At 37.0% G+C, this 26,011-nt stretch overlaps 1 protein-coding gene across 1 annotated transcript in view; it reads right to left on the bottom strand.

Annotated features, from left to right (window-relative positions):
- The window catches only part of EXOC4 (exocyst complex component 4), a 940,142-nt gene that overhangs the window by 814,291 nt on the left and 99,840 nt on the right, over positions 1–26,011 (bottom strand). Inside the window, exon 6 of the mRNA XM_001367316.5 lies at positions 7,251–7,494. Coding sequence (XP_001367353.2) covers positions 7,251–7,494 — 244 coding nt within the window. The remainder of the gene's footprint in view (positions 1–7,250; positions 7,495–26,011) is intronic.

Raw genomic sequence — 26,011 nt, 5'->3', positions numbered from 1 at the left:
TTACCACAAAGTAGAATATAAGCTAGGATCATAGACTTAAAGCTATAAGGAAATTGAGAAGCCATTTCATTTAACCCTCATTTTACAGATGAGGAAACTGGAATTCAGAAGTAACTGATCCTAAGTAGCTGAACCCTCTAGCCACATGTACAACACCCTTGACATCCACCATGCTCCTTGAAGACAGAAAAAACTCCATTTCTGTGTTTGTTTTCCCAGCCCTGAGCACAATGTGTCTTGCACATAGTAAATGCATAATAAATGTTTATTAGACTAAATTGAACCCTTTCTGAAATTATATTTTTCTGGCTAACAATGTATCTCAGGGTAACAAGTTCACTGTGTTTGCTTTCCAAAATATAAAGAAATATTTCCTTTGAAAGGAGAGGCACCTTGATATAGAGGAAAAAGCACCCAAACAAATGTCAGAAAACCTAATTTCTGCTATTTACTTAGTTGTTTTTTTTTTAAACCCTTACCTTCAGTCTTAGAATCAATACTGTGTATTAGTTTCAATGCAGAAGAGTAGTAGGAGCTAGGCAATGGGAGGTAAATGTCTTGGCCAAGGTCACACAGCTAGGAAGTATCTGAGGACAGATTTGAACCCAGGACCTCCTTTCTATCCATTGAGTCACCTAGCTATCCTCTGCCATTTTATTTCCTAGCTCATTTAACCTCAATGAGCTTCAGTTCCAAAAATTGGTGATAATGAAATTTATATGAACTATGGATTTATACACGTCAAATACATATGAAATAATGGTGATAATAAGGTACTACCTAGGCTTCATAGAACTCTGAGGAAAATGCTAAACAAACAGAAGTTAGCATTATACTCTGCTCTGTCACTCACTGGCTCTACAACCTTGGGTGAACTAAAAAACCTCTACTGCCCTCTGACTTCACATCTATGAAGTGAAATATCAAGTAACAACTCCTGGGAGCTTCAGTTTTCTCACTTGTAATACGATGGATAACTCTTTCATGCCTAACTCTATAATACTATAACTAGAAGATCTTTCCTGTCACTTTCTACTCCAAAGTCAGAGAACTCAATTGTTTTTCTTTTAAAAATTTTCTTAGTAAACATTCCGAGAATGCACTGAGACATCAGAATATGGATTTCATCTCTGTATCTCCCTGTTCCTCCTATTCATTCCCTCCTGTATTTGATTCTTGGGTATATTTAAAACAAATTTTCACTGTCGTATGCAATCAAAAGTAGAGATTTAATCAAATGGAATCATAATCACTGAAGTTAAATTTGCTTGCTTCCCTCGCTTGCTTTGATTCGAATTAACTAGTCATCTCAATTACCTTCAGGACCTTCTTGATTCCAAGCATGTCCAGGTGCTACATGCACCGCCTGCGAATGGCTACAAGAAGCCACAAGGACAAATTCTTCTTGACTTTGTCTAAATGCTGCTCTTCAACTATTCTTCCTTAAACAAAAATAACAAATTCTCCAAACATCTGAAATTGAGTCTTCAGATAGAGAAATGCTTATAGAAGCACAGAAAGATGAAAGGAAATTCTATTATATTTGAATATAAATAAGCTTCATGTTTGTTGCAGGTCTAATAAGCATAAAGAATTCTTAGTGAATTTCTCTTTAGATATATGCTTCACTCTAAGGCTGTCCCTGAGGAGGGTGGGTGTCTGTACCACTGGTCTATCTCTTAAATTAAACTAAGTCAAGTCTAGAAGTCTTTGTTAGATACAAACTATATGCTAGACACTGTGCTAAACTCTGGGGATGAAAGTCAAAACCAAAAATAGTCCCTGCTCTTGAGGAGCTTACAGCTAACAGGCCTTATTAGAGGATGCTGTTAAGATAGAAAATGCATAAATCCTTTCTGGGGCCATCTTGTTTTGTGTTCAATTTTCTATCATACCTTCTAACTGTAGTTTCAATGCACCTTTGCCTAATAGCCTTCATTCTATCAAAAAATGTATTCCTTGGCACCTACTACTGGAGGTTCAGGAGCTTTTCAAAAGTGGATTGTCAAGATCCTGAATGCTTTTCTTTTAGCCTATTGGTGGGAGGTGTATTAACTTCACAAACCTTGGGAAAGGAATTAAGGAAGGAACATGATGGAAGCGACCTCTCCAAATGGAGCAGGAGAACCTGAGATATAGTCCCAACTCTTCTTATTGACTAGAATAAGTGAGAGACCTTGTAATTGCTTTACTAAAACCCAAACTTTATGTGGCTAAAGAACATCCACAGGATTCTCCTGATCTACTTATCTTGTAACTCTGTCCCCAAAAATACCCATTTTTTTAATATGTGTCCCAATGTTTCTATTTCATGAAACCAAGATTTTTGTGTTGTTGGTTTTTTTTTTATGGTCATGACTTCTCCTTGTCTCAATATTGATTTATCATTCTTTTAATCATATGATCTGGAATTTTACCAAGAATCAATGTCAAACTACTGGAATGGGAAAACTCCATTATTTTCCCTTTAAAAAAAAAAAAGCAGGGCAACATGTACATTTTCCCAAGCTCTAGCTCTCTATTATCTTTCATAAATCATTGACAATAGTTCAAAAATCTTACAACTTTCAGTTCTTTCAATACCCAAGATTGTAATTTATCTGGGTACAATGACCTCCATAGTGGCTAGGCATTCTTTGTCCATTTACTTATCTTGGAAATCAATTCTCTATCAGCCAGTTTGATTTTGTCCTTTATAGTCAGCAAGATTTCCAAAGTAGATCAGCTGAAATTTCACTTAAGGTCTTTCCATTTAGCTCTGGGATAAAGGGATGAGGTAAGTTCCCAAAGAAGAACCAAGCTATAGATACAATAGTAAAAATGAATCCACACATGCAATCTTCCTTCATAATATGAAACGAGGAGAGAGTCTCTGCATAGTCATCCTGTAACTCAGATGCCCTTGTTTTCGATGCCTGCACTATATGCTGTCCTATTCATTCCTACTTACTTTTGTTCCTTTCACATTAAGACATTTATTATTTATTATGACTTCTTTTTAAAGATTAGGATTATTAAAACTACATTTTCTCTTAAGCACTATACCAGAAACTTTCTTTTAGCCAGTATTTTTCTATAAAACTATTATACCTTATTAAAAACAACTTTGTTCAATATTAAATTTTGGTTGTCTCATTATATATATACATGCACAAACACAACTTTAGTTAATAACTATGATATCAATGTGAATAGTCCCTTCATTGACATTGATATTAAGCCTTCCATATTTTCTATTTGTTTAGTTCTTGGATATGCTTTCCCATGAATCCTTCAGAGGGGACCAACCCATCATACTGGAGGCTTTCCATTACAACTTTTAGTATATTGAGGATGGTATTATACCTCTCCAACTACCCATTTTTTCCCCTCACATTCTTGCCACATGACAGGTCCACCTTGTTTTCCAGTGACCTACATTCACAATAATATCTTTTCTGTCACTTCTCATGCAGAAATCATTGCTGGCAACATGGTGCAGGCTACGTAGGCCCATCATACATCTTTCTATACAGAGTATTCTAGGATTGGCACCTATAAAGGATCACTGCAAGAATATTGCTGTTTAGAGATAGTCTCCTATACATGCAAACAATTGGTAATGTACTATTTCCCAGGTGTAAATGAATATATAAAATCACTATTTACCAAGAACAAACAATAAGAGACCAGAATAAGAAGGGAACTTAAGTAAATAAGAACTCTGAAGTACAATATGGTACTGTTCTGACATGAAATTTCAACTACTATGAATCACTGCTTAATCTATTCCTGATAGTTTTTTTACTCCTAGGCCTAATCAGAAAATTTATCCTAAAACTACCTGAGAATCAGAAGCTGACCAATAAATGTACCTCAAAGCTTCCAGTTTCTTTGATTTAAACTTTAAACTTGCTTGTAACTTATCAAAGAGGTGGTTTTAATTTGCTTCCTCAGGACTCCTAACAAGCTCTGGAGTGGCCCATCTGATCTTTCAATATATAAATAAGAAGTAGATTAAAAAAAAAAACAACTCTTACCTTCCATCTTAAAATCAATACTGTGTATTGGTTCTAAGGCAGAGGAGTGGTAAGGCTAGGCAATGGGGATTAATGATTTGCCCAGGGTCACATAGCTAGGAAGTGTCTGCAGTCACATTTGAACCCAGGACTTCCCAACTCTGGACCTGGCTCTCAATTCACTGAGCCACCTAGCTGCCCCTGGATTTTTGTTAATATCAAATAAGGCTTTAAACCACCTTACCTTGCAACCACAGTTTTCCTATGGGTTTCTGTAGCTATCCAGAGCAAAAATAAAATAAGAATGAAGTCCCCTGAGTCTGAGTCTATGTAAAAATTCAATACTGATTTCTCTGCAGTCAGAAAAGAATTTGCTTGGTAGCCAGGCTCTTCATCTATTCAATTCCCCCAAAATGAATGTCTAATTAACACTGAATAATTTTCTTTACTCAGGTATAGCAGGCCTCTGATTTCTTCTCAAAACAGTAACACTTCTACTTTCAGAAAACCTCAAAATACATTTAAAGAGAACAAGTTCAGAGATAAAACAGTGGTTTCCTCATGCATACACTAATCATACCTTTAATTGTCCATTCTTCCTTCTACTTTCTCCATTTCCTATTATTGGAACATGGTACTGTACCTCTAGAATAAACCCTTTTTACCCCCTACCCTTAATTTTTTCCCAAGTCATTCTTAATTCAGAAAGAATTTTAGTAATAAGGGCTCTTCCAAAACTGGAAATGTCAAAGTCACTAGACTTATTTTGGAAAAGAAGTAGTAACAAGACAGCTGAGGTTGAAGAAGTTGACGGCAGAAGTGTGAGATCAGAGGTTGAGCCTTTTGGGGACAACAGGAGGCAGGTGGTCCTGACAGCACTGAGATTGAAACATCATACATGAATGTTTATTTTCATGGCAACAACAGTAAAGTTTCATCCATAAGAGACCCTGATGGTTGATAGATAACTGACAGAATCAGGATGACATTGAAGGAATAGGGGAGAGGGGGGACTTCTGCTAAAAACAGAGAATAGAAATTTTTAGAAGCAAGCAATATTAATGAATGGTTCTCCTAACTGGGTGAAAAAACCATCCTGCCTCCATAGGAATTTAAAGCAAGATGATTCACTACCTTACCCTCTTATGCATTTCCAGCAAACCAGCATGCAACATTAACTCCCTTTACATAAAGACAGATGCAAACATGGATGTAATGCATCACAACCAGATTGTATTTAATGAGATTATGTTCTACAATGATGCCCTTAGGGAAAATTACTATATTTGGATCTATTTTGAGGCTGTTTCATAGGTGGAAGTTTAGGAGGTTTATATTTCATGTGCTGTTGTTCAGTTTTTCTTAAGGCTAGAACATGGAAAGAATCATTCTTACAGTGAGAGATTAGTCCTTTAGCTATATTCTAATATGCCAAATTTAGGAATTTTAATTATTTATAAAGCAAGGAGCTATTCATCCTTATAAGAGTCAAAGTTGATAAAACTAATAAATCATGAATAGAAGCTTCTCATACACATTATTCCAATAATGCAGACTAGCACACTAACCTTAAATAGCCATCATTGGCCAAAACTCAAATTATCTTAGAAGCAGGAATTGTACATTTGGCTAAATTGGGTGGTAAGATAGGAGACTGGATCAAAATGATCAGCTCCAATGGAAATAACTGGAGAATTTAAATTCCAATCTTGCAAAGAAAACTGCACCATATATCGCCCTCTCTCCAACTTATGAACTCTCCATTCTTTCATGTGGTCACAGAAGGTTTTCTGATAACAAAGGTGGGAATTGTACATTTTACAAGATAGAGTCATATTACCAACTAGAAACCATCATAAACAGCTTGTTCACTAGTTAGTGTCCAATGTGTCCTGCCGACAAGCGCCATCTTAAATACTGACAAAACTAATAAGAACTCCAGCTGACTCATTCCTTGTACAGACACATTTATTATTTCCTGGGGCAGTCTACTGAAAATCCACTTCTGGTGCAGTAATTTCCACGTGTGAATTCTGGAGGGGCTTACAGAAGGCAAGAAGAGGATGTTAAAATATTGTGAAAGATACACTGCTTTTAAGGGCACTGTAATGAGTTCTGTGGAAAAGCTATCGATTCATGCCCTTTTGTTTTATTTCCAATATATGCTTTTGTAATGTATTTCCCTATGAGAGCTCCATGCAGTTCTCTGGGGACTTACAGGAAGAGGGTAAATAGCAAGCCGGTATATGGGAGTGTTTGTTAATAGGGAATCAAATAGGTCTTGCCAGAACTCAATCAGGTGAGGGCTGTGGGGAGGGGTAGAGAGCAAAACCCAAATCAGAAATCTTCCCCAATTCCTCCCTATTACAGCTTGAATGACCTAGGAATGACCACCTGGGGTGGCCTATACTGACATCTATCTATTGCCACTGACTACCTCAGATTTCTAAAACTTTATTTTCGTATTTAAATCCTTTTTCTACTATTCTAATTACCTCTCCCTTCTCCCCCCACCTCTAAGCCCCCATAAAAAGGTTTTGGAGAGAATTCATGTGTGAAATACTTTTTAACATGATTCAAAATAGTGAACTTAACTTCCATTTTAGTCACATTCCCCTCCCCTCCCTCTGTTTTTGCATGGCTCACTTCTGGATTATACATACTCTCCCAGTTTCTCCAAAGGAACTTGGCATTATCATGGATATAAAGGTACAACCTAATTAGGATCTACATTTTCCCTTCATGTCTTTTTCTTTCTCCCTATTTAACAGATTGTCTTTTCTAAATCATGTTAGCTATTTGTAGAGCAGAAGCTCCTAGATTTCCTATTGATAAATTCCTAAAATAGCTTGGATCTTGTACATATAACACATTTCCTAATCATCAGAGGATTTAATTTTATTACTTAGGGATGGAACTCATTTTGTTTACCAAATTTATTGCCATCCTCAATTTCATCTAGAAACAAGAAGATTGGTTAGGTGACATGCAGAATGACAACTATTTGTTTTCATAATTATTAGTTTGGGTATATTGTGAAAAATAATGAAATAATACAATTTGAGATCAAGAAGTAATCTTAGACATTAGAAAATGCAACCCCATAATCTGGAGGAAGACTCTAAAGCCAAAAGAGATTGCAAGTTAGTTGCCAAGATAAAGGTAGGACCCAAGTCCAAAGATCTTTATGCCACAAACTCCATATCTTGACCATAAAGTCTTCAACAAACTCATTTTGGGGCCCATACATACCTTGGCTGGTTCTCCAAAGAAAGATTCTCTCCTCTCTGGTAGCCATTGTCTGCTACCTGAGTGGTGGACCTCTTAACAATCTGCTTTAGCTCTTGTTCCAGGCGTTCCTTGATAGCCTTAACTGTTTCTGGAATCTTCTTCAGTTTGGCCAGCCCCTTGATGAGAATACCCATGAAGAGGTTACTATTCTCTTCTGGATCCAGCTCCAAATCTTCCTTGATATCCTGCAGGTTCATTTCTCTTACTGAAAATCACATAAAAGATCAATGTAAAAAGCATAGTATTCACACAGAGGCAATCCTAATCAAATACAATGTTTTTTGTTGGGTTGTTTTTTTTTGTTTGTTTTGTTTTGTTTTGTTTTTTGTAATTTCCATGGAAGGAATAAGATATGAACCAAAGAAGATGCTACTTATTAGAAATATTACTTTTTTTATAGTACCTCTACCACAATCTCAAAATCACATTTATATCATTATTTGGATCATTTCAATTAAAGGAGAATGAAAGACAGTAAATATTTGTAACAAATATACAAACTGTCGGCAGATCTACCATGGGAAATCTTCACTGTCATAACCCTTCACTTATCTGTCATCAGATTAACAACATTAAGACTTTTCACTGTATACTTCAGAGGAAAGTCACTTGTCTCCACTTATAGATGACTTATTTGACCAACTGGAAAAAGGCATTGGGACATTTTTTTAAAGCACTGAAATAATTAAGATTTTAAATAGCAGAGAATGAAAAAAACAAGAACTAGTTCCCCATTCATCCTAAGTCACTGGACTTCAGATTGAAAAAAAAAAAAGTTTTCAAAGAAAGAAAAATAGGGAACTAAAATTTCTTTAAAGCCATTTTTCCTTCTATTGAATGCATATATGCAGTGCAAGTGATGGCAAGTCTAGCAGATACTGATGAAAGGGTTCTCTGAATAACAACTGTCACCAGTCAAAGACCCTTCAGTAAGAATAAAAGAAGTAGTCTAGAAATAACAAATGTCTTCCCAAAATGAATAAGGAAAAACAGGCAGAAGTAAAGAAGACTGAAAACCAAAGGTATGGTTAATAGCTTCTCTTTTTCCTTAAGTATAGTCCTTCAACTCTCTGCCACAAGGAGAGAGGTATGTTTCTTAAACTCTTCTTTAGAACCTTGGCTGGTTTTTCCATTACTCGGAGCTTGATCTCTTTTAGTGATTTAAATTTAGAGCATTTACATTGTATTCATTCATCTCTTGGTTCCATTTATGTCAATCTGCATTAGTTCATCCAAATCTTCCCATGTTTTTCTGAATTCTATTCGTCAGTTGCTAATCAATAAGCACTTTCTAATTCTTTGCTACCCCTTTTACAGCCATAAGACACAAGATTATAAAAACTAAGCTATTTACTGAGGGGAATGAGAAAGGAGTTGAAATCCATTCAATGAGTAACTTCTAATGTCTCAAATACATAGGTATGTCCCTGTAAGTAAATTCTCCAAAAGTTCACCCCTAGAGAACATGTGATCTCTATGGTTGTGGGCCTCCACCAGTACTTCTAGAACTTTTTGTTTTTTCCCTTTCCCATTTGTTGCTTCCCAATCCAAAGAAACATTTACCCTTGGCCTGTATATATCATGTGCCAAATGTATCATGTCTTGGGGTCCATTTATACCTGCATCCATAGCCTGCAGAACCCTGGCAGGGCCATTAATTATAGCTCTTCTAACACAGCATGACCCCTTAAGAAAGGAATGGAAGGAGAATTTATTAAGTGCTTACTATGTGCTAAGCTCTGTGCTAAGTGCTTTTAAAATATTATTTTGGGGGCAGCTGGGTGGCTCAGTGGATTGAGAGCCAGGCCTAGAGATGGGAAGTACCAGGTTCAAATCTGACCCCAAACAATTCCCAGCTGTGTGACCCTGGGCAAGTCACTTGACCCCCCATTGCCTAGCCCTTACCACTCTTCTGCCTTGGAATCAAACATAGTATTGATTCCAAGATGGAAGGTAAGGGTTTGAAAGAAGAGAGAGAGAGAGAGAGAGAGAGAGAGAGAGAGAGAGAGAGAGAGAGAGAGAGAGAGAGAGAGAGAGAGAGAGAGAGAATATCATTTGATCCTCATGAAAACCTCAGGAAATGGGTGCTTTTATGATGCTCATTTTATACATGAGGAAAGTAAGGCAGCCAAAGATTACCTGACATGCTCAAGGTTGGGCAGCTAGTAAATGTCTGAAGCTGAATATGAACTTAGGTCTTTCTGACTCACAGACCAATGCTCTAGCTGCTATACCATCACAACAATGTGTTGGTTGCTGTATCACACTTGAAGAAGGAAATGTTCCTGGGAGTGTATGCACAAATACAGAGAAGCAGGAGAATGGGAAATGAGGTTAGGGCAAGGTTGTCATTGCCAGGTGGGTACGCAGGGTTTGGAAAGGGGAGCAGTGGGCATCTGAGGGACAGGACAAAAGGAACATAGAAGAAGGATGTTTCTAGAACAATAGGCCTCCAGGCTCTCTAGAATGGTGTTGTGATAGCTTCAATCTCCTCTCTGAGGTGGGAGAAGAAAAGGTAAAGCACAGAAATGGATAGAGGAAAGCCAGTAGGACCTCACTGTCTCTGAGTTTGTTTTCAAGTTTCTCAATGACTATTATAATAGAATTGGCTTCTTTTTAAGAATTTTTGTTTTATGCAGTAAAAAAATTATTCTGAGAATGTTTCACCAGCTTGACAGAGGTCTGTGGCATAGCCACTGGAGTACAGGACTAGGAGTAAGAAAGATCTGAGTTTGAATCCAAGCACTGTAACCGCAAAAATGTGGGTTTCAAGACTGTGAATTGCCAAAACTGTAAAGATAATTTTTAGTGTCTTGATTTAAATCAAAAATAAGTGGTCGCCATGGGAAAAATTCCCAAATATGAAAATACCCAAGTCACCTGGGTTTTATGGAGATTTTAATTAATACAAATGAAGGAATTAAGGAAAGCGAGAGAGAGAGTAGAGAGTAAATAGTATGAAGGGCCTAGCCCAAATGGCCTAGGCCTGAGCTTTAAGAGAGACTAGTCAGTCTTTAATCACTCACCACAAGATCATCCTAAAGCAAAACTCCAGTCCTTCACTGAAATCCTCAACTCCTGAACTGAGTTCAGAGACCCAGCTCCTCCAAGCTAACTCCAAACTCCTCTCTCCACGGCGAACTCCCAAACTGAACCAATTTCAAACTCTCCTTCCTTTTAAAGAAATTTTCTCTTGTGTCACCTCCCCGATATTTTCACATCTACCAATCACAGTAGACGTTTTCCCCAGGACTGACCATTCTTAGTTCACATCTTCTTTTGTTATCACCTTCTCTGATTAGATTATATCTTCTGAGTATTTCACATCTCTTTGCTAAGCTTGCCCTTCCTAAGTTGCTTGACCTTTTAGTGATTAATTTAACCTTTATAGGTACTTAGCACCCTTTTGTATTAGATCTAAAAAAGACCCAGCTAAAGGTTCTAGCTTTACTGTAAGTGTGAGTTGGGGACTTTTTCATTGTTCCATCAGGAGTTTACAACTTTATCTTCCCCTAAAGGATGCCTAAGTATGGGTGGAGTAATGTTAAAATTCCCAATACATTCCTGATCAAGTACCTCCATTTGTTACAATAAGGGAATAGCTTAACCAAATCTTCTAAGGTAGCACCTGAGCAGTTTTAAGATTCACAGCACAGACGTCTACTCTGTGTGACTCTGGGCAAGTCATTTGATCTCTCTGTGCTGCTACAATTTCATCTACCTCACAAGGTTATTGTGAGGATAAAGCATTTTCCAAACCTTCAGTACAGCATGAATGTCAGATGTATTATTTTTGTTATTATTACTGTTACTGTGAAGGATGCCTGAGAGAGAGACTGAAAGAGATCTTTGCTCACCTGATTCTGGTGATTCAAAGAGGGAGGGACAAAGGACATGGCCATACAAAAAAGCTCACAAAGAGCTTCAGACAAGAGAGCAATAACAAACCTATCTGGGACAAATTATTCCCTCTCCTCAAGGGAAAGAGGACATAAGCTTTACATGAAAAGAGTTTTATCACACTGTACTCTGGAACCACTTTCTACTTATAGAATGATTCAGTGATGGTAGAGAGATCTGGGTTTCAATTCAAATGAAAACATTCAATATGGAACAGGCACCTAAGATGTACAAAGTACTGGGTGCGAGGTGAGGGACACAACCGAGGACAAGCCCTGACCTCCCTGAGTCTAAAATCTAGTATTAAATAAAAGAGTCTTACAATAAAGGCCTATGTCTTACTGGCAACACCTGTGCTTTCCCTCTTGCAATTTCCTAAATCAGACATTCTAAGCAGACCCCAGCCTGCTCATGAATGCAAAAATGAAAATGAAAGTAAAATGGACAGGAATACAACTGAAAGGAGGAGCTCCAAACCTAATTGAACCATCAGTGACTGTGTCCTTGTGAGGTCAGAGGGCCTGCCAGGGCTACCTCAGTTTTCTGGACAGCCTCTTTATAATTCAGTTATGAAGTTACTAAGTGGCATAATGGAGAGAGGAAAAGTCTTGTAGCCAAAAGATATGGATTCAAATTGGAACACTATTGACTATAGAATGGCAGTTTAGGAATAAAGGGAAGAAATCAAGGATCACCTTCAGGATAGTTTGGCCTCCCACAATATTAAAGATACCTTCTCATAAAGATCATCTATAAGGCTACCTCAATGCGTAAACATGTATTAAAAGCCTACTATGGACCGAGTTTCAAATGGGATATCAGACGCTGTAAACCTTAAAATTTCTTAGACTTATAAATGTTGGAAATTTCACCATTGGGAAATTTCATACTTGAAGAATTTCTTACTGATAGTGGGAACTCTATTGGAATGTGAACCCCATTGGCATGGGAGGTTCCTTCTCCTCCCTACTTAAGATTACTTTAGGACAGAAACCTTTTGCTGAACAATGGAAAGGGCTTTGACCTATGCTTAAGCATAGAACAGGAAGTTCTTTGAGTCATGATTGATTTTAGAATTGATACAATAGAGATACTTGGAATGACAGAACCAGGTCTTGGAACTTCCAATCTCCACCCTACTCAGGGTAACAGGATTTAGGAAGGGCTGCAGCAAAGGATCAAGATTTAATTATTTGAGAATATGACCTTCAACAGACATGTGCAAAGCCACAGACCTCTGGGCGGTCCTGGGTTAAGCTAGAGCCACCATTGGCACAGGGAAGACATGGACAGTGATTGGTAGATGTGAGAACTGAGGGGAGAGAACTTGGATGGTTTCCTTAAAGATAGCGGGGTCTGAGGACTAGGGTGGTTGGAGAGGTTTTGCTCTGAGAGGTTGTGCTCTGAGAAGCTTGCTCTGAAGGAAGCTGGAGGTGGAGGCCCCTGAGACTGTTTCTCCATTTTGGTCACGTGAGTGATAGGGACTGATCTGTTTTCTTTGCCTCTGCTATCTAAGGGCTTGGGCCTTTTGGCCCAGCCTAAACAGAGGGGGTATCTAAGCCCTATTCCCTTCTATCTCTCTCTCTGTGTCTCTTTCTCTCTCTAATACCTTTCTTCCTCCTGTTTATAATTAAAAACTCCATAAAAGGTTGACTGCTGACTTGAGTTTTCATTTAGGAATTACATAGCTGAATTCCTTGGCGACCTTAAATTAATATATATATCAGTCTTTTAAAGTGATTTCCTTGTCACAACGCTTCCTGGCTATGTGACCTTGGGCAAGACATGCTCACTGCTCTTCTGGCTTAGAAGAGATATTTATTATCATTTTAAGACAGAAGGTAAAGGTTTAAAACAAAAAAAGATGGCTGTTTCTGGGGTTGTGGGAAAATATTAAGTTTAGAAAAGCCATGGAATAGACAATCAAAAATCTAAAGTAAAGGACCCTCAGGGTTATCCTAATCCAACTATCTCATTTTATAAAAGAGGAAACAGGCCCAAAAAGATTAAGTGACTTGGCAAAGGGCACTGGGGAAATGAGTAAGACATAAAGGACTGAACCTGGTCCTCAGAACTTCTATTTGGGGTTCTTTCCACTGAACCTCACAGCTACCTGTGGTACCTTTACAAGGTTTCAATAGAAACAGGTACTCTGAATTCAGCATTAAAGTGAGGCTCAAATATTCTCTCAGGAGATACTAAAAGTAAAACATAATAAAAAATTCTCTCTTAACAATATTCAATTAATAAGCATTCATTAAAAACCTACTTTGGGCCAGGAAGGGAACTGGGCCTTGAGGCTAAAAAGACAAAAGCAGACTGAGAGTGCCAGGAAAGACCAGGGATTCTAAGGCTCAGAGGGAGGACTGGATGCATGGCAGAGAAGGGGCCAGTTGGGGCAAATACTGCCCAGGCTCAAAGGTGTACTTTGATAAAGAACAAGAAGACCAATTCATCTGTATCACAGAATGTGTGGGAGGGAATAATATACAAAATGGTTGAAAGGGAGACTATTCTAACATTCTATTGTCTCATATTCCTCCAACCTGTCTCTACCTGACTGGTAGAATTCTCAAACAGGACAGAAGGCAAAGAATGGTCTAAGAACAGTAGCAGTCAATGCAGAAACAGGCAAACTGAACATGCCAGAGCACCTCTGGCATGAGAATGGAAGTAGCTCTAATAAGTCATCACCAAGACTTCTCCTCGCTTCCAATCCTATGCCAGATAGTCAAGATGACAAATTTCATCTCCCCAGTGGTGTGAGGACATATTCTCTCTCCTACATGAAGGGACCCTTAAGCATCTTGGACCAAAAATTCAGAAGATAGAAATCCCATCTTAGAGCAAGGCCTTATGAAATAAAATGTAAGTCAAGATAACAGCTGTGAAAGGAGACAGTTAAATAAGCACTGTAACAAGTCATTTGATTTGTGTTCTCTAAAGGTTTTATTATTGCTTAACCTTTGCCAAAACCAAAGAGAAAAGACACAAGGCCTCCAGTTTCATTATAGTCATATTCACAGCAATCCCAACAGGAGTTTGAATAAAATGAATAAAGAAAACACAAATGAAATGCCAGTGTGCCCTGGGAGTAATTGCTCAGTTTAAACGTTTCAAAGGCAGTTTGCCAAATGAAAAAATATATTGTGGGTCCAAAGATTTAAACCAACAAATTGCTACTATTATTGGCTTTCTCCCCACACTTTTCCATTCTTTCTAACCAGTTTATATTTGAATTACCCTATCTAAATTAGACAGTGGTTTCCCCCTTGCATTATAAACACGTTTGACAAGACAATGCAAGAATAAGCCTTGATAACTGAATGAAGTGGTTACTCTCAATGAAAAGTCTTTCTTGGAACTCTGAACAGAATAAGGCATATGAAAAAGAGCCTTTCTCTTACAATCAAGATTTTAATTTAATTCATAATAGCCTACAAGAGTCATTCTGTCTTAGGATACCCAGATGGAAGATTTCTCATAAAAATGTCCCTGGTTATGGATGACATCCTCATGTCTACTCTTTCACACTCTGAAGAGGAAATTTTTAAGACTGCTTGTTAAAGTCCAGCTTGTAAGAGCAGATACTTACTGGACTACCTTGTACAATACTCATGAATATGCCTTGTAGGCTTATTCTTCACTACTGAAAATGATACCAAATTGCTGCCATTTATCATGGTACATTTCATTAGTCCCATGACTGTACATGTACCCAGTAAAATTTTACACAGTACCTTATATGATTTATGGCATTCCAAATTATACCCTTTTGTTGGCACTAATCCTCTTTGATGAGGTGATGCAGATTAATAGGGTCCTAAAGTCTAGGAATGTGATGAAAGTTTTCACTTGCTTCAGTTTCAGAGGCTCTAATCCAAACATAGTGCTATGTGAAGAAAGTTCAAGGCAGAGCATGAGCCATACTGAAAATTTTTTAGCTTTCTTTTATATTTTTTCACCACCTCCTCTTTCTATCCCTCAAAGAAAAAGCCAGAAACACCAGTCTGCAAAGCAGATGTCTCTTGGAAAATAAGGAATTTATTTTACATAGCTCTACAGATGACTTCCACTATGGCCCCCCAGGACTGTGCAAATGACATTTTAAGCTCTTAGAGACTTTTATGATAAAGGGAAAACAGATTGCTAGTCACAGAATGATCATGATTTCAACCAAAAGAATCAAAATTAACCGCAATTCTGAAGTTTGAAAGAAAAATTTCCCATCAAAAGAGAAAAGAAGCCGCATTGGGTAAGGTAAAAATACAACCATTCTGTTATTGCCACTACTATCATTTGATTTTTGGTATTCCTAAAGCACTTTTCATTTGCAATGCTCCCTAATTATTTCTTCATCAACAATAAGAACTTTTGATTCCACTTGGCAGTTTTTTTAGATTGTTTAAGCAGCATCATTTGCCTCGGCTTGGCAATGTGTATAATTGATGACCTGTCTCAGCTATAATGTGGGGATCTTTATTAGAAAAAGACATCAGTGTAACAACTGTGAATACCAACCTAAGGCAGAGAGAGGGTATTTAAATTTAAAACTGGATCTCTGGCCTAATTCTAAAACTACAAAATTGCAAAGAATGGAATAAACTCCACCATATGGCATAATACTTTTTGTGATTACAGGAACAGCGGCAAAAACAATCCTTTTAAAATTACATAATTTTTTTTTAAAGAACTAGTTAGTTCAAAATATTTTAACAAAGTTACTTATTAGGAAATAGCCAAAAAGAAGGCTGTCATTTTATTCAATTATACTTTCTGACAGTAAAAGAACCGAATAATGTAAAGTCTCTATATAGAATTATTTTGCAGTTTTGCTTCTGTATACGCTTCTCTGAGATCTATACATGATATAATGACAATATTTTCTCCAACACTGTAAAAATGAAACACTCAAAGTGTTCCTTTGCGGATGAAAATACCTTCAGAGCTTTGTAATAGGAGAGGTATTCAAGGAATGTACAGAACGGTACATTAATGCAAGTCAATAGAAGAAACATACATACACAAAGAATCAATTTTTTAGAATTTCATTTGGATTCAAGACACACACTTTTTTTTGCCCAAGGCATCATAACCTTTTTAAAATTAAGCTTTAAGAGGCTTAATAAAATGTTATCTTGAAATACTGGATCATTGAATGCATTACTCACAGAAGGCATTATATAGGACTATGAAAATATTATTACCATAGATACAAGCTGTCTTCACATTTGTTCTCTATTCCCTTTCTTCCTTACCTTTTGACCACATAAAGCCTTGTCCACTCACTATTTTAGGGTTAACTCCTTTACAATTCCATCCTCTCTTTACTCCTCCAAGACTATTCTTTCAAGTCAAATTCTCTTAGTACTCATTAGTTTTATACTTACTTTTTTTACTAGATTTTTTTATTGAATTTTATTTTTTCATCTACATGTAAAAACAATTTTTGACAATTGTTTTCTGATACTTTGTGATTCAGATTCTCTCCGCTCTTTCCTGCTTCCAGGGACAATAAACAGTCTTATTATATTATATCAGTTCTTTCATGCAATAATACATAGTTCCATATTCTCCTGAAAACCCATATCATACATATGACTAAAAAAAAAACTCAAGAAAGAAATAAAGTGAAGGATTGTGTAATTTGATGTGTATTCAGATTCCAACAGTTCCTTCTTTGGCTGTGCAAAGCATTTTTTTATCATGAGTCCCTTGTGGTCATCTTAGAACCTTGTTTTGCTAATAATAGTTTCACTCTTCAAAGCTGACCATTGTACAAAATTTCTTTTAGTGTATATACTGTTCTTCTGATTCTGCTCATTTCACTTTACATCAGTTCATAATGTCTTTCTAGGTTTTTCTGAACTCAACCTTTTCATCATTCCTTACAAAACATTACAACTATACACCAGAACTTGTTCAGTTATTCTCCAATTGATGGAAATCCTCTCAGTTTCCAATTCTTTCCCACTACAAAAAGATCCACTAAAAATATTTTTATACGAGTAGGTTCTTTTCCCCTCTCTAATCTCTTTGGGATACAGACACAGTAGTAATATTGCTGGATAAAAGGGTATGAATAGTTTCATGGCCTTTTAGACATGTTTCCATATTGTTCTCTAGAATGGCTGTATCAGTTTACAGTCCCAACAGCACATCAGAATCCAAATTTTTCCATATCACTTTCATCATTTATCACTTTCCTTTTTGATCATATGAGACGTTCTGATAGGTGTGAGGTGGTATCTCAACAGTTGTTTTAATTTGCATTTCTCTAACCAACAGTTATTTGGAGCATTTTTTTTTATATGACTACAACTAGTTTTTAATTTCTTTAACTTAGAACTACCTATTCATATCCATTGACAATTAATCAATCATGGAATGCTTTATATTCTTGTAAATTTGGCTCAATTCTCTACATATTTGAGAAATGAGGTCTTTGTCAAAGGCAGTTGCTATAAAATTTTTTCACCAAATTATTTCTCTTCTAATCTCGGTTATATTAGTTTTGTTTGTACTGAAACTTTTTAATTTAATGTAATTAAAATTATTCATCTCATTTTTGATAATATTCTGTATGTCTTATTTGGTCATAAATTTTTCTCTTATCCAGAGTCTCACAGGTACATTTTTCTATGTTCCCCAATTTGTTTATGGTGTCCCCCCTTTATTTCTAGCTCAAGTATATATTTTGATTTTATCTTGTTGTATGGTATGAGAGGTTTGTCTATGCCTGTCTTCCTCTTCTTTTAAAAAAAATACACATTTAATTGATGCCTTTTATCTCTAAATCATAATTATTCAGGGAGTTGGGAGGGATACTTTCCTTCTCCAGATTAAATAAACCCTTCTTTGGGTTTAATTGTAATCTTGTAACAAAGAAAAGCAATGAAGCAAAAATGCCCAGTATTGTGACTTCATTCTGCCACCACAGGAGAATGTTTCATTCAATGACATTTTCACATTTTCCCAGATATTTACAATTTGGTCTCCTGTTGGTGGCTTTTCATTTCTGTTACTCAAATTGGGACACATGCTGTTCTTTTTATTCTCTACTTTGCTCCATGCCTGTGTGCCCACCTCTGGAAAAACCTTGTCTTGACTCAGTTGCCCCTTATACCTCCCACTGTATTTTTCTTCTTCCTTTCAAAGGGAGACCATTTCAGTTGCTTCCATTCCTTCACTACTTGGTCTCTTCTTCATCATTCCCTCAGGCTGAAATCTGATGTCTAGTTCTAGCACCTAAGAGGAAACTTCCCTCCCCAAAGGCACCACCAGCCTCATTTTTGTTTTCCTTGCCTGGTTTCTAGTTTTAGACCCAGTAGACCACACACACATACTTTCTGATACTCTGGGCTCTTGTTCTACCTCTCAAGCTCTTTTATCACAGGGAGAGGGTGACATTTAGGGTCAGAAGAACAGAATTCATATTTCACCTCTACCTCTTACTAGCTGGGTGACCTCCCTAGAGTCACAACTTCTCTGGGCCATGGTTTTCTCATCTGTAATATGAAGGGGACAGACTCAATGATTTACAAGGTTCTCTCTCTCTAAATTTGTAATCCAGTAACTTTCTTCTCCTTCTTGTATATGAATGAGGATCTTTTCCAAGGCTTATTCCTTGGCCCTCTGTTCCTATTTTATCACCCCTCTTCAAGGAACTCAAGACCTCAACTATTTCTCTTGGCTTCTGATTTTCAATTCTATCTCTTTGTCCCTAACAACTCTGCCAGACACCAGTCCTGCACCCTCAAATGCCTACTAGCCATTTCCACTTAGATTTTCCATTGTCACTTAACTTTAAAGCAAATTCAAACTCATCATCTTCCACTAAAATTAATAATACTTCAAGGGCAAATGAGTAGCACAGTAGATAGAAAACTAGGCCTAAAGTCAGGAGGACCTTGGTTCAAATATAATATCAGACACTTCCTAGCTATGTGACCCTGAGCAAGTCACTTAAACCCAATTGCCTAGTCCTTACCACTCTTCTCCTTTAGAACTGATATTTAATCTTGATTCTAAGAACATAAGGTGTGGGTTAAAAATATTAGTAAATAAAACCAATACTTCACCCTGGCTTATTTCTTTTCATGTGAATCAACTACTCTTTTTTTTTTAACTTTATTTATTTAATCAATTAATTTTGAATATTTTTCCATGGTTACATGATTCATCTTCTTTTCCTCTCCTCTTTTCACCCCTCCCATAGCCAATGAGCAATTCTACTGGGTTTTACATGTGTCATTCATCAAGAGCTTTTTCCATATTATTATTTGCACTAGGGAGATAGATCTTTTAGAGTCTACATCCCCAGTCATATCCCCATCGACTCTTGCAATTGAGCAATTGTTTTTCTTCTGTGTTTCTACTCCCACAGAACTTCCTCTGAATGTGGATACTGTTCTTTCTCATTAGTCCCTCAGAATTGTCCTGGATCATTGCATTGCTGCTAGTAGAGAAGTCCATTACATTTGATTGTGCCACAGTGTATTCTTCTCTGTGTACAGTGTTCTCCTGGTTCTGCTCCTCTCACTCTGTATCAATTCCTGGAGGTTGTTCCAGTTCCCATGGAATTCCTCCACTTTATTATTCCTTTTAGCACAATAGTATTTCATCACCAACAGATACCACAATTTGTTCAGCCATTCCCCAATGGAAGGGCATCCCCTCATTTTCCAATTTTTTGCCACCACAAAGAGTGCAGCTATGAATATTCTTGTACAAGTCTTTTTCCTTATTATCTCTTTGGGATACAAACCCAGAATTGGTATGGCTAGATCAAAGGGCAGAAAGTCTTTTAAAGCCCTTTGGACATAGTTCCAAATAGCCTTCCAGAATGGTTGAATCAATTCACAGTTCCACCAGCAATGCATTAATGTCCCAATTTTGCCACATCCCCTCCAATATTTACTTTCCTTTGCTGTCATGTTACCTAATCTGCTAGGTGTGAAGTGGTACCTCAGAGTTGTTTTGTAATCATCCACTCTTGAAAGCTACTACTACCTGTTCATATAATTCCCTCTCTCCCCATATCAAATCAGTACTCAAATCTAATTGAGTCTAATCTAATCTCACAATCTCACAATCTCACAATATTCATTCTCTTTCAATTTTACTCCAACCTAATCCAGACCCTTATCTAGTCCCTGGACAACAACAAAAGCCTCTTAAGTAGTCCCATATTATCTCCATCCTCCCCTCACTATATCTTGGTATATTGACAAACCCAGGAGACTAATCATCTAGAAATATCACTTTTATCATTTCATAAATCTGCTCAAAAATCTTTAAACGCTCTTCACTAAGAAGAAAAATTCCTTGAACAGGTCTTAAAGCCTTCCCCAACTTACCTTTCCAATCTTCTCACTCATTACTATCCTACATGAATCACAACACCAGTAAAATGAGTTTATTCCTTGTCTCTCAAACATATTAAGGCAAACCTACTTTTATGTCTTTCTTTGTGCTGGTATCTACCAGTAATGCCTCAATATTTTTACATACAGTTTTGTGCTCATCTCATTAGCCATTTGAATCTATTCTCACTATCCCACTCCCTACTCCAAGCTCCTTACCTTTCAAACCTGCCCCAATCCAGGCTATAGAGGCTGCAGTGGGTTTGGAAGCTAAAAATTCCACCCATCCACATTTTGGTAGGTATAAGGGGACAGACACTTTTTCCTTGAGGACAACAGCACAACTTCCAGGTAAGAAAAGATGTATTTCAGCTTTCCCAATATTTAACTCTGAATTCACTTCCCCAAGGAAACATAGTTATACATGGTAGTTAGCCTCTATGATAAAACTATTACGAAATAAAACCTGCAACATTTTATAGGGAAAATTTTTGTGAAATGGCCTGGGGATTTAACCATCTAAGACTCAATGGAGAAATATATACCAATTTTCCAAAAACTGATCTATTGCTAAGTTTTAGAATGCATTTCATTCAGCAAACTGGAAGCTGCATGCACATATGCATCAGTGCTTCCAAACTAATATTGAACTTTTTTCAAATTCCATCCTCCATGGTATCAGACTTAGCTTCCCTATAAAATGAAATACAAGCCAGATCTGAGTTTTACCTTTAATTCCTCTGATCTATCTAAAGAATTCTAACCACTTGTCTTTAACTGAACTATTTTTAAAAATAACAACAGCTAATATGTGGATAGAACTATAAAGTTTGCAAAGTATTTTAAATGTTATCATATTTGAACCTTACAACTCTATGAGGCAAATGCTTTTATTATCCCCATTTTACAAGTGAAAAAACTAAAGCTTAAAGAAGCCAAGTAAATTGTTCAAGATCACAGAGAAAGTAAAAGTTTGAAGTAGGACTTGAATTCATGTCTTCCTGATGTCAAGTCCTTTGCTGTATCTACTGTGCCACCTAGCTGCCTCTGTGATCAACTCTTTAGCAATGAACATCTCTTTATAAGAAAAATGATATCCAAACAGCAATCAATCTCAACTTAAATAAAAGCCGGCAGTTATGTATGTGCATGCAAACATGCACACACACACACACACACGTGCACAAAAATGGTTTGTTTCTCTTGAATTTTCAAGAAATACCATAATCTCATTTAAAATTTACCATTCTACTTAACTGGAAGCTCCTTGAAGGCAAAACTAGTCTCTCTCTTTCTCTCTCTCTCTCTCATACACACACACACCTAGCACACAACGGAATATAGAGAGTGCTGGACTCAAAGCCTTGGATCTTCCAGGACTTGAATCATGCTTCCCTCATTTACTGTGTGACTACAAGTCAGTCATTTAAAACCTGTGAGCATCAACTTCCTCATCTATAAAATGGGAGTAGTAGTATTGCCCCACAGTGCCATTATGAGACTTAAAAGGGATAATGAATACAATAAACACAAAAAGCAATGCCTATGAGTTATTATGCCTCCAATTACTATTATTACAGAGAGTTCAGTAGTTTGTGATTTTATTCTTGTGGGGACTCCTGCCACTGCTAAGCTTGAATGGGCAGTCTTTGTGAGTTATTTTGGCCAAAAACCTATACCATCTTAGAATGCTGCCGGCATGCACAGGAGGACCACACTTACATGCTTTAAGCTTGGCAAGACTTCCCAAAACATGCAATCTGTTGGCCTCGCTTTAAAGAACCACAAACCACTTCTCTGGGTCACAAAGAGGTCATTCAAATAGAACTTTAATGGAGACTAGCAATAATAATTGAGAAATGCTGAATGGAATTAAAATAACTAAAGCCCTCCATTACCTGACTCGGATCAACCTTAACAGTTTCATTATCATTAATTCCCCTTCTTATATTCTACATGCCAGTCAAACTGGTCTTACAGCTGTTCCTCAAACATGACGGTCTTTGCAAGCTTTTGAACTGTCTGTCCACCATACCTGGAATGCCCTACTTCTATACCTATCACTCTTTAGGATCTCTTACTTGCTTCAAGAATCACATCAAGTGTTAAATATAGCAGCAGTCTAGACACAGGATTCTTCCTCTCCTCACCACCTACCGATACAGACTACTTCAAAAAGACAAAAAACAAAAACAAAAAAAAAAACAGCACAAATTCATATGAACAAAGGGACTCTACATTAGGGCTCAGCATTGAAGGTATGTGGGATTTGGGCATTTCCACTCCATAAGGTGGTGAAAAAGCTTCCACCAAAACATGAGCTGATCCACTTCCCCCACACCACCTACGGAGCCAGAGTCAGAGCCAGCATGCACTAGAATCAGTGAGTGAGCGAGGGGCGCCTCTGGAGAAAGTGAAAGCCACCTCTGAATCCTTGGCAGCTAGCTGAGACCACCAAGGACCTACCCCTGAGAGCAGCTAGACCTGAGGTCCCAGCAGGCGGAGGAGCTCAGATCGTACTCACCGGCAGGGAGATAGCACAGAGAGGGGCAGGAAACAGTGGAAGCTTCAGAGACTCGACTGCCCATCTCACTCAGATTTCTAACTGGAAAGGGAAGGAGAAACCACCACCATAATGGCAAACAGTGACCAGGAAAAACAACTTCCCAACACCAAGAAAAACAAGAAGGGGTTGAGCCTGCTTTTATGGAGGAAAAACCCAGGCTACAGAGGAAATAGAAGAGTAAATACAAATAAGTGCACCAAAACCTTCCCCAAAAAATGGAAATTGCCCACAAACTCTTGAAGAATTTAAACTGGAGCTTATCAAAAAGATGGAAACCTGGCAATAAAAGTGGGGGAAAGTTCAAAAAAGAAAATAACAGTTTAAAGGACAAGAACTCCCAATTGGAGAAACAGCTGGAAGCCACAAAAAGCAGGATAGACCAAACTGAAAAGGAAAACCAGTTCATAAAGACCAGAATTAGGCAATTAGAAGTCAATGATCTTGCAAAACAGCAAGAATTAATAAAGCAAAGTCAAAAGACTGACAAAATAGAAGCAAACATAAAATATCTCACTGAAAAGTTGACAGATCAGGAAAAAAGAGCATGAAGAGACAATGAGAATCATTGGTCTAACTGAAAATCCAGAAAAAAAACAGAAATCTTGACATCATTGTACAAGAAATTATCCAAAAAAAACCCTGCCCTGATGTTCTTGAACAAGGGGGAAAAATAGGCATTGAAAGAGTTCATGGAACACCCTCTATACTAAATCCTCAAAAGACAACTCCCAGAAATATAATTGCCAAATTCAAGAGCTTCCAAGCTAAGGAAAAATTTTTACGAGAAGCCAAAAACAGACAATTCAGATATCAAGGAGCACCAATCAGGATTACACAAGATCTGGCAGCTTCCACACTAAAGGACCGCAAGGCTTGGAATATGATATTCAGAAAGGCAAGAGAATTGAGTCTTAAACCAAGGACCACCTATCCATCAAAACTGACTATATACTTCCAGGGGAAAGTATGGGCATTCAACAAAATAGAAGATTTCCAAGTATATAAATAAGTGGAAAGTTTGATATCCAAACACAAAGATCAAGAGGAACATGAAAAGGTAAATGAGAAAGAGAGGGAAAAGGGGAAAATGTTTTTTTTTTCTTTTTTATTCAAACTCTCTTCAAGGGCTACAATTAGATCAAATTACATACATTAATATATGTGGAAAATGTTATTTGTAACTCTCAAAAATTGTATTCATTATTATGGTAATTAGAAGAATCACTCATAGGAAAAGATTGGGGCATTAAGGGCTATGAGATGATATGCAAAAAAAGAAAAAGGGTTGGGGGGGAATTGAAGATGGTACCAAGAGATACTTGAAGAAATAAAATAAATAGGATAATCTTTATCAGACAAAGACACATATGGGAAAGGGAGGGGAAGAATACTCTTATAAGAAAAAGAAGAAGAGAGGGCTAATAGTTAATACTTAAACCTTACTCTCAGTGAAATCAACTCTGAGAGGGAAGAGCATTTAGATGCATTGGGGTACTGAATTCTATCTTACCCTAAAGGGAAAAAGGGAATGTAAGAAGGGAAAACTAAGGGAGGTAGGGGGTCACAGAGTACAAAAAGGGAGGAAAAGAGAGGGGGGAGAGAACTTAACAGACCCTAAAAAAATAAGAAAGTGACAAAAAGCGAGGGGGAAGAAAGGGAAGCTTATTAAGGGCAGGGATTGGGGGGACTGATTAAAAGCAAACCACTGGTTTAAAAGGATATAGCAAAGGACAGAACTAGGAAAGGATATCAAAATGCTGGGGAATACACAAGTGGCAATCATAACTTTGAACGTGAATGGGATAAAGTAACCCATAAAATGAAAACAAATAGCATAGCGGATTAGAAATCAAAATCCTACCATATGTTGTCTGAAAGAAACACACGAGGCGGGTAGACACTCACAGGGTTAGAATTAAAGGTTGGAGCAAAACCTATTGGGCCTCAATTGATAGAAAGAAGGTAGAAATTGCAATCATGATATGTGAGAAAGCCAAAGTAAAAATAGATCTGATTAAAAGGGATAGGGAAGGTAACTACATCTTGATAAAAGGCATTTTAGACAAGGAGTAAATATCATTAATCAACATGTATGCATCAAATGGTATAGCATACAGATTTCTAAAGGACAAACTAGTGGATTTGAAGGAGGAAATAAGACAGTAAAACTATACTAGTGGGAGAGCTGAACTTACCACTATCAAATTTAGATAAATCAAATTTAAAAATGAATAAGAGGTAAGAGACGTGAATGAAATCTTGGAAAAAATAGAGTTAATAATAATAATTGGAGTTATTTATATGGAGAAAAATAATTAGGGCCAAAACGGAATACATATTCTTTTCAGCAGCACATGATACATTCACAAAGATTGACCATGTACTAGGGCATAAAAACATGGCAAACACATGCAGAAAAGCAAAAATAATAAATGAAACCTTTTCTGATCATAACGCAATAAAAATAATGATCAGTAAAGGTACATGGAGAGACAAATCAAAAACTAATTGAAAATTAAATTATATGATTCTCCAAAATTGGTTAGTTATAGAACAAATCATAGAAACAATTAATAATTTCATTGAAGAAAATGACAATGATGAGACATCCTTTCAAAATCTATGGGATGCAGCCAAAGCAGTACTCAGGGGGAAATTTATATCCTTGAGTTTATATATTAACAAATTAGGGAAGGCAGAGGTCAATGAATTGGACATGCAAATCAAAAAACTTGAAAGAGAAAATCCCCAGGTGAAAACTAAATTAGAGATCATAAAATTAAGGGAGAAATTAATAAAATCTAAAGTGAAAGAACTATTGAACTAATAAATAAGACTAGAAACTGGTATTTAGAAAAACAAACAAAATAGACAAAGTACTGGTCAATCTA

This window comes from Monodelphis domestica, chromosome 5 (genome assembly GCF_027887165.1).
Source record: "Monodelphis domestica isolate mMonDom1 chromosome 5, mMonDom1.pri, whole genome shotgun sequence".
Classification (NCBI taxonomy): Eukaryota; Metazoa; Chordata; class Mammalia; order Didelphimorphia; family Didelphidae; genus Monodelphis; species Monodelphis domestica.
This window is presented reverse-complemented; position numbering and strand designations above follow the sequence as displayed.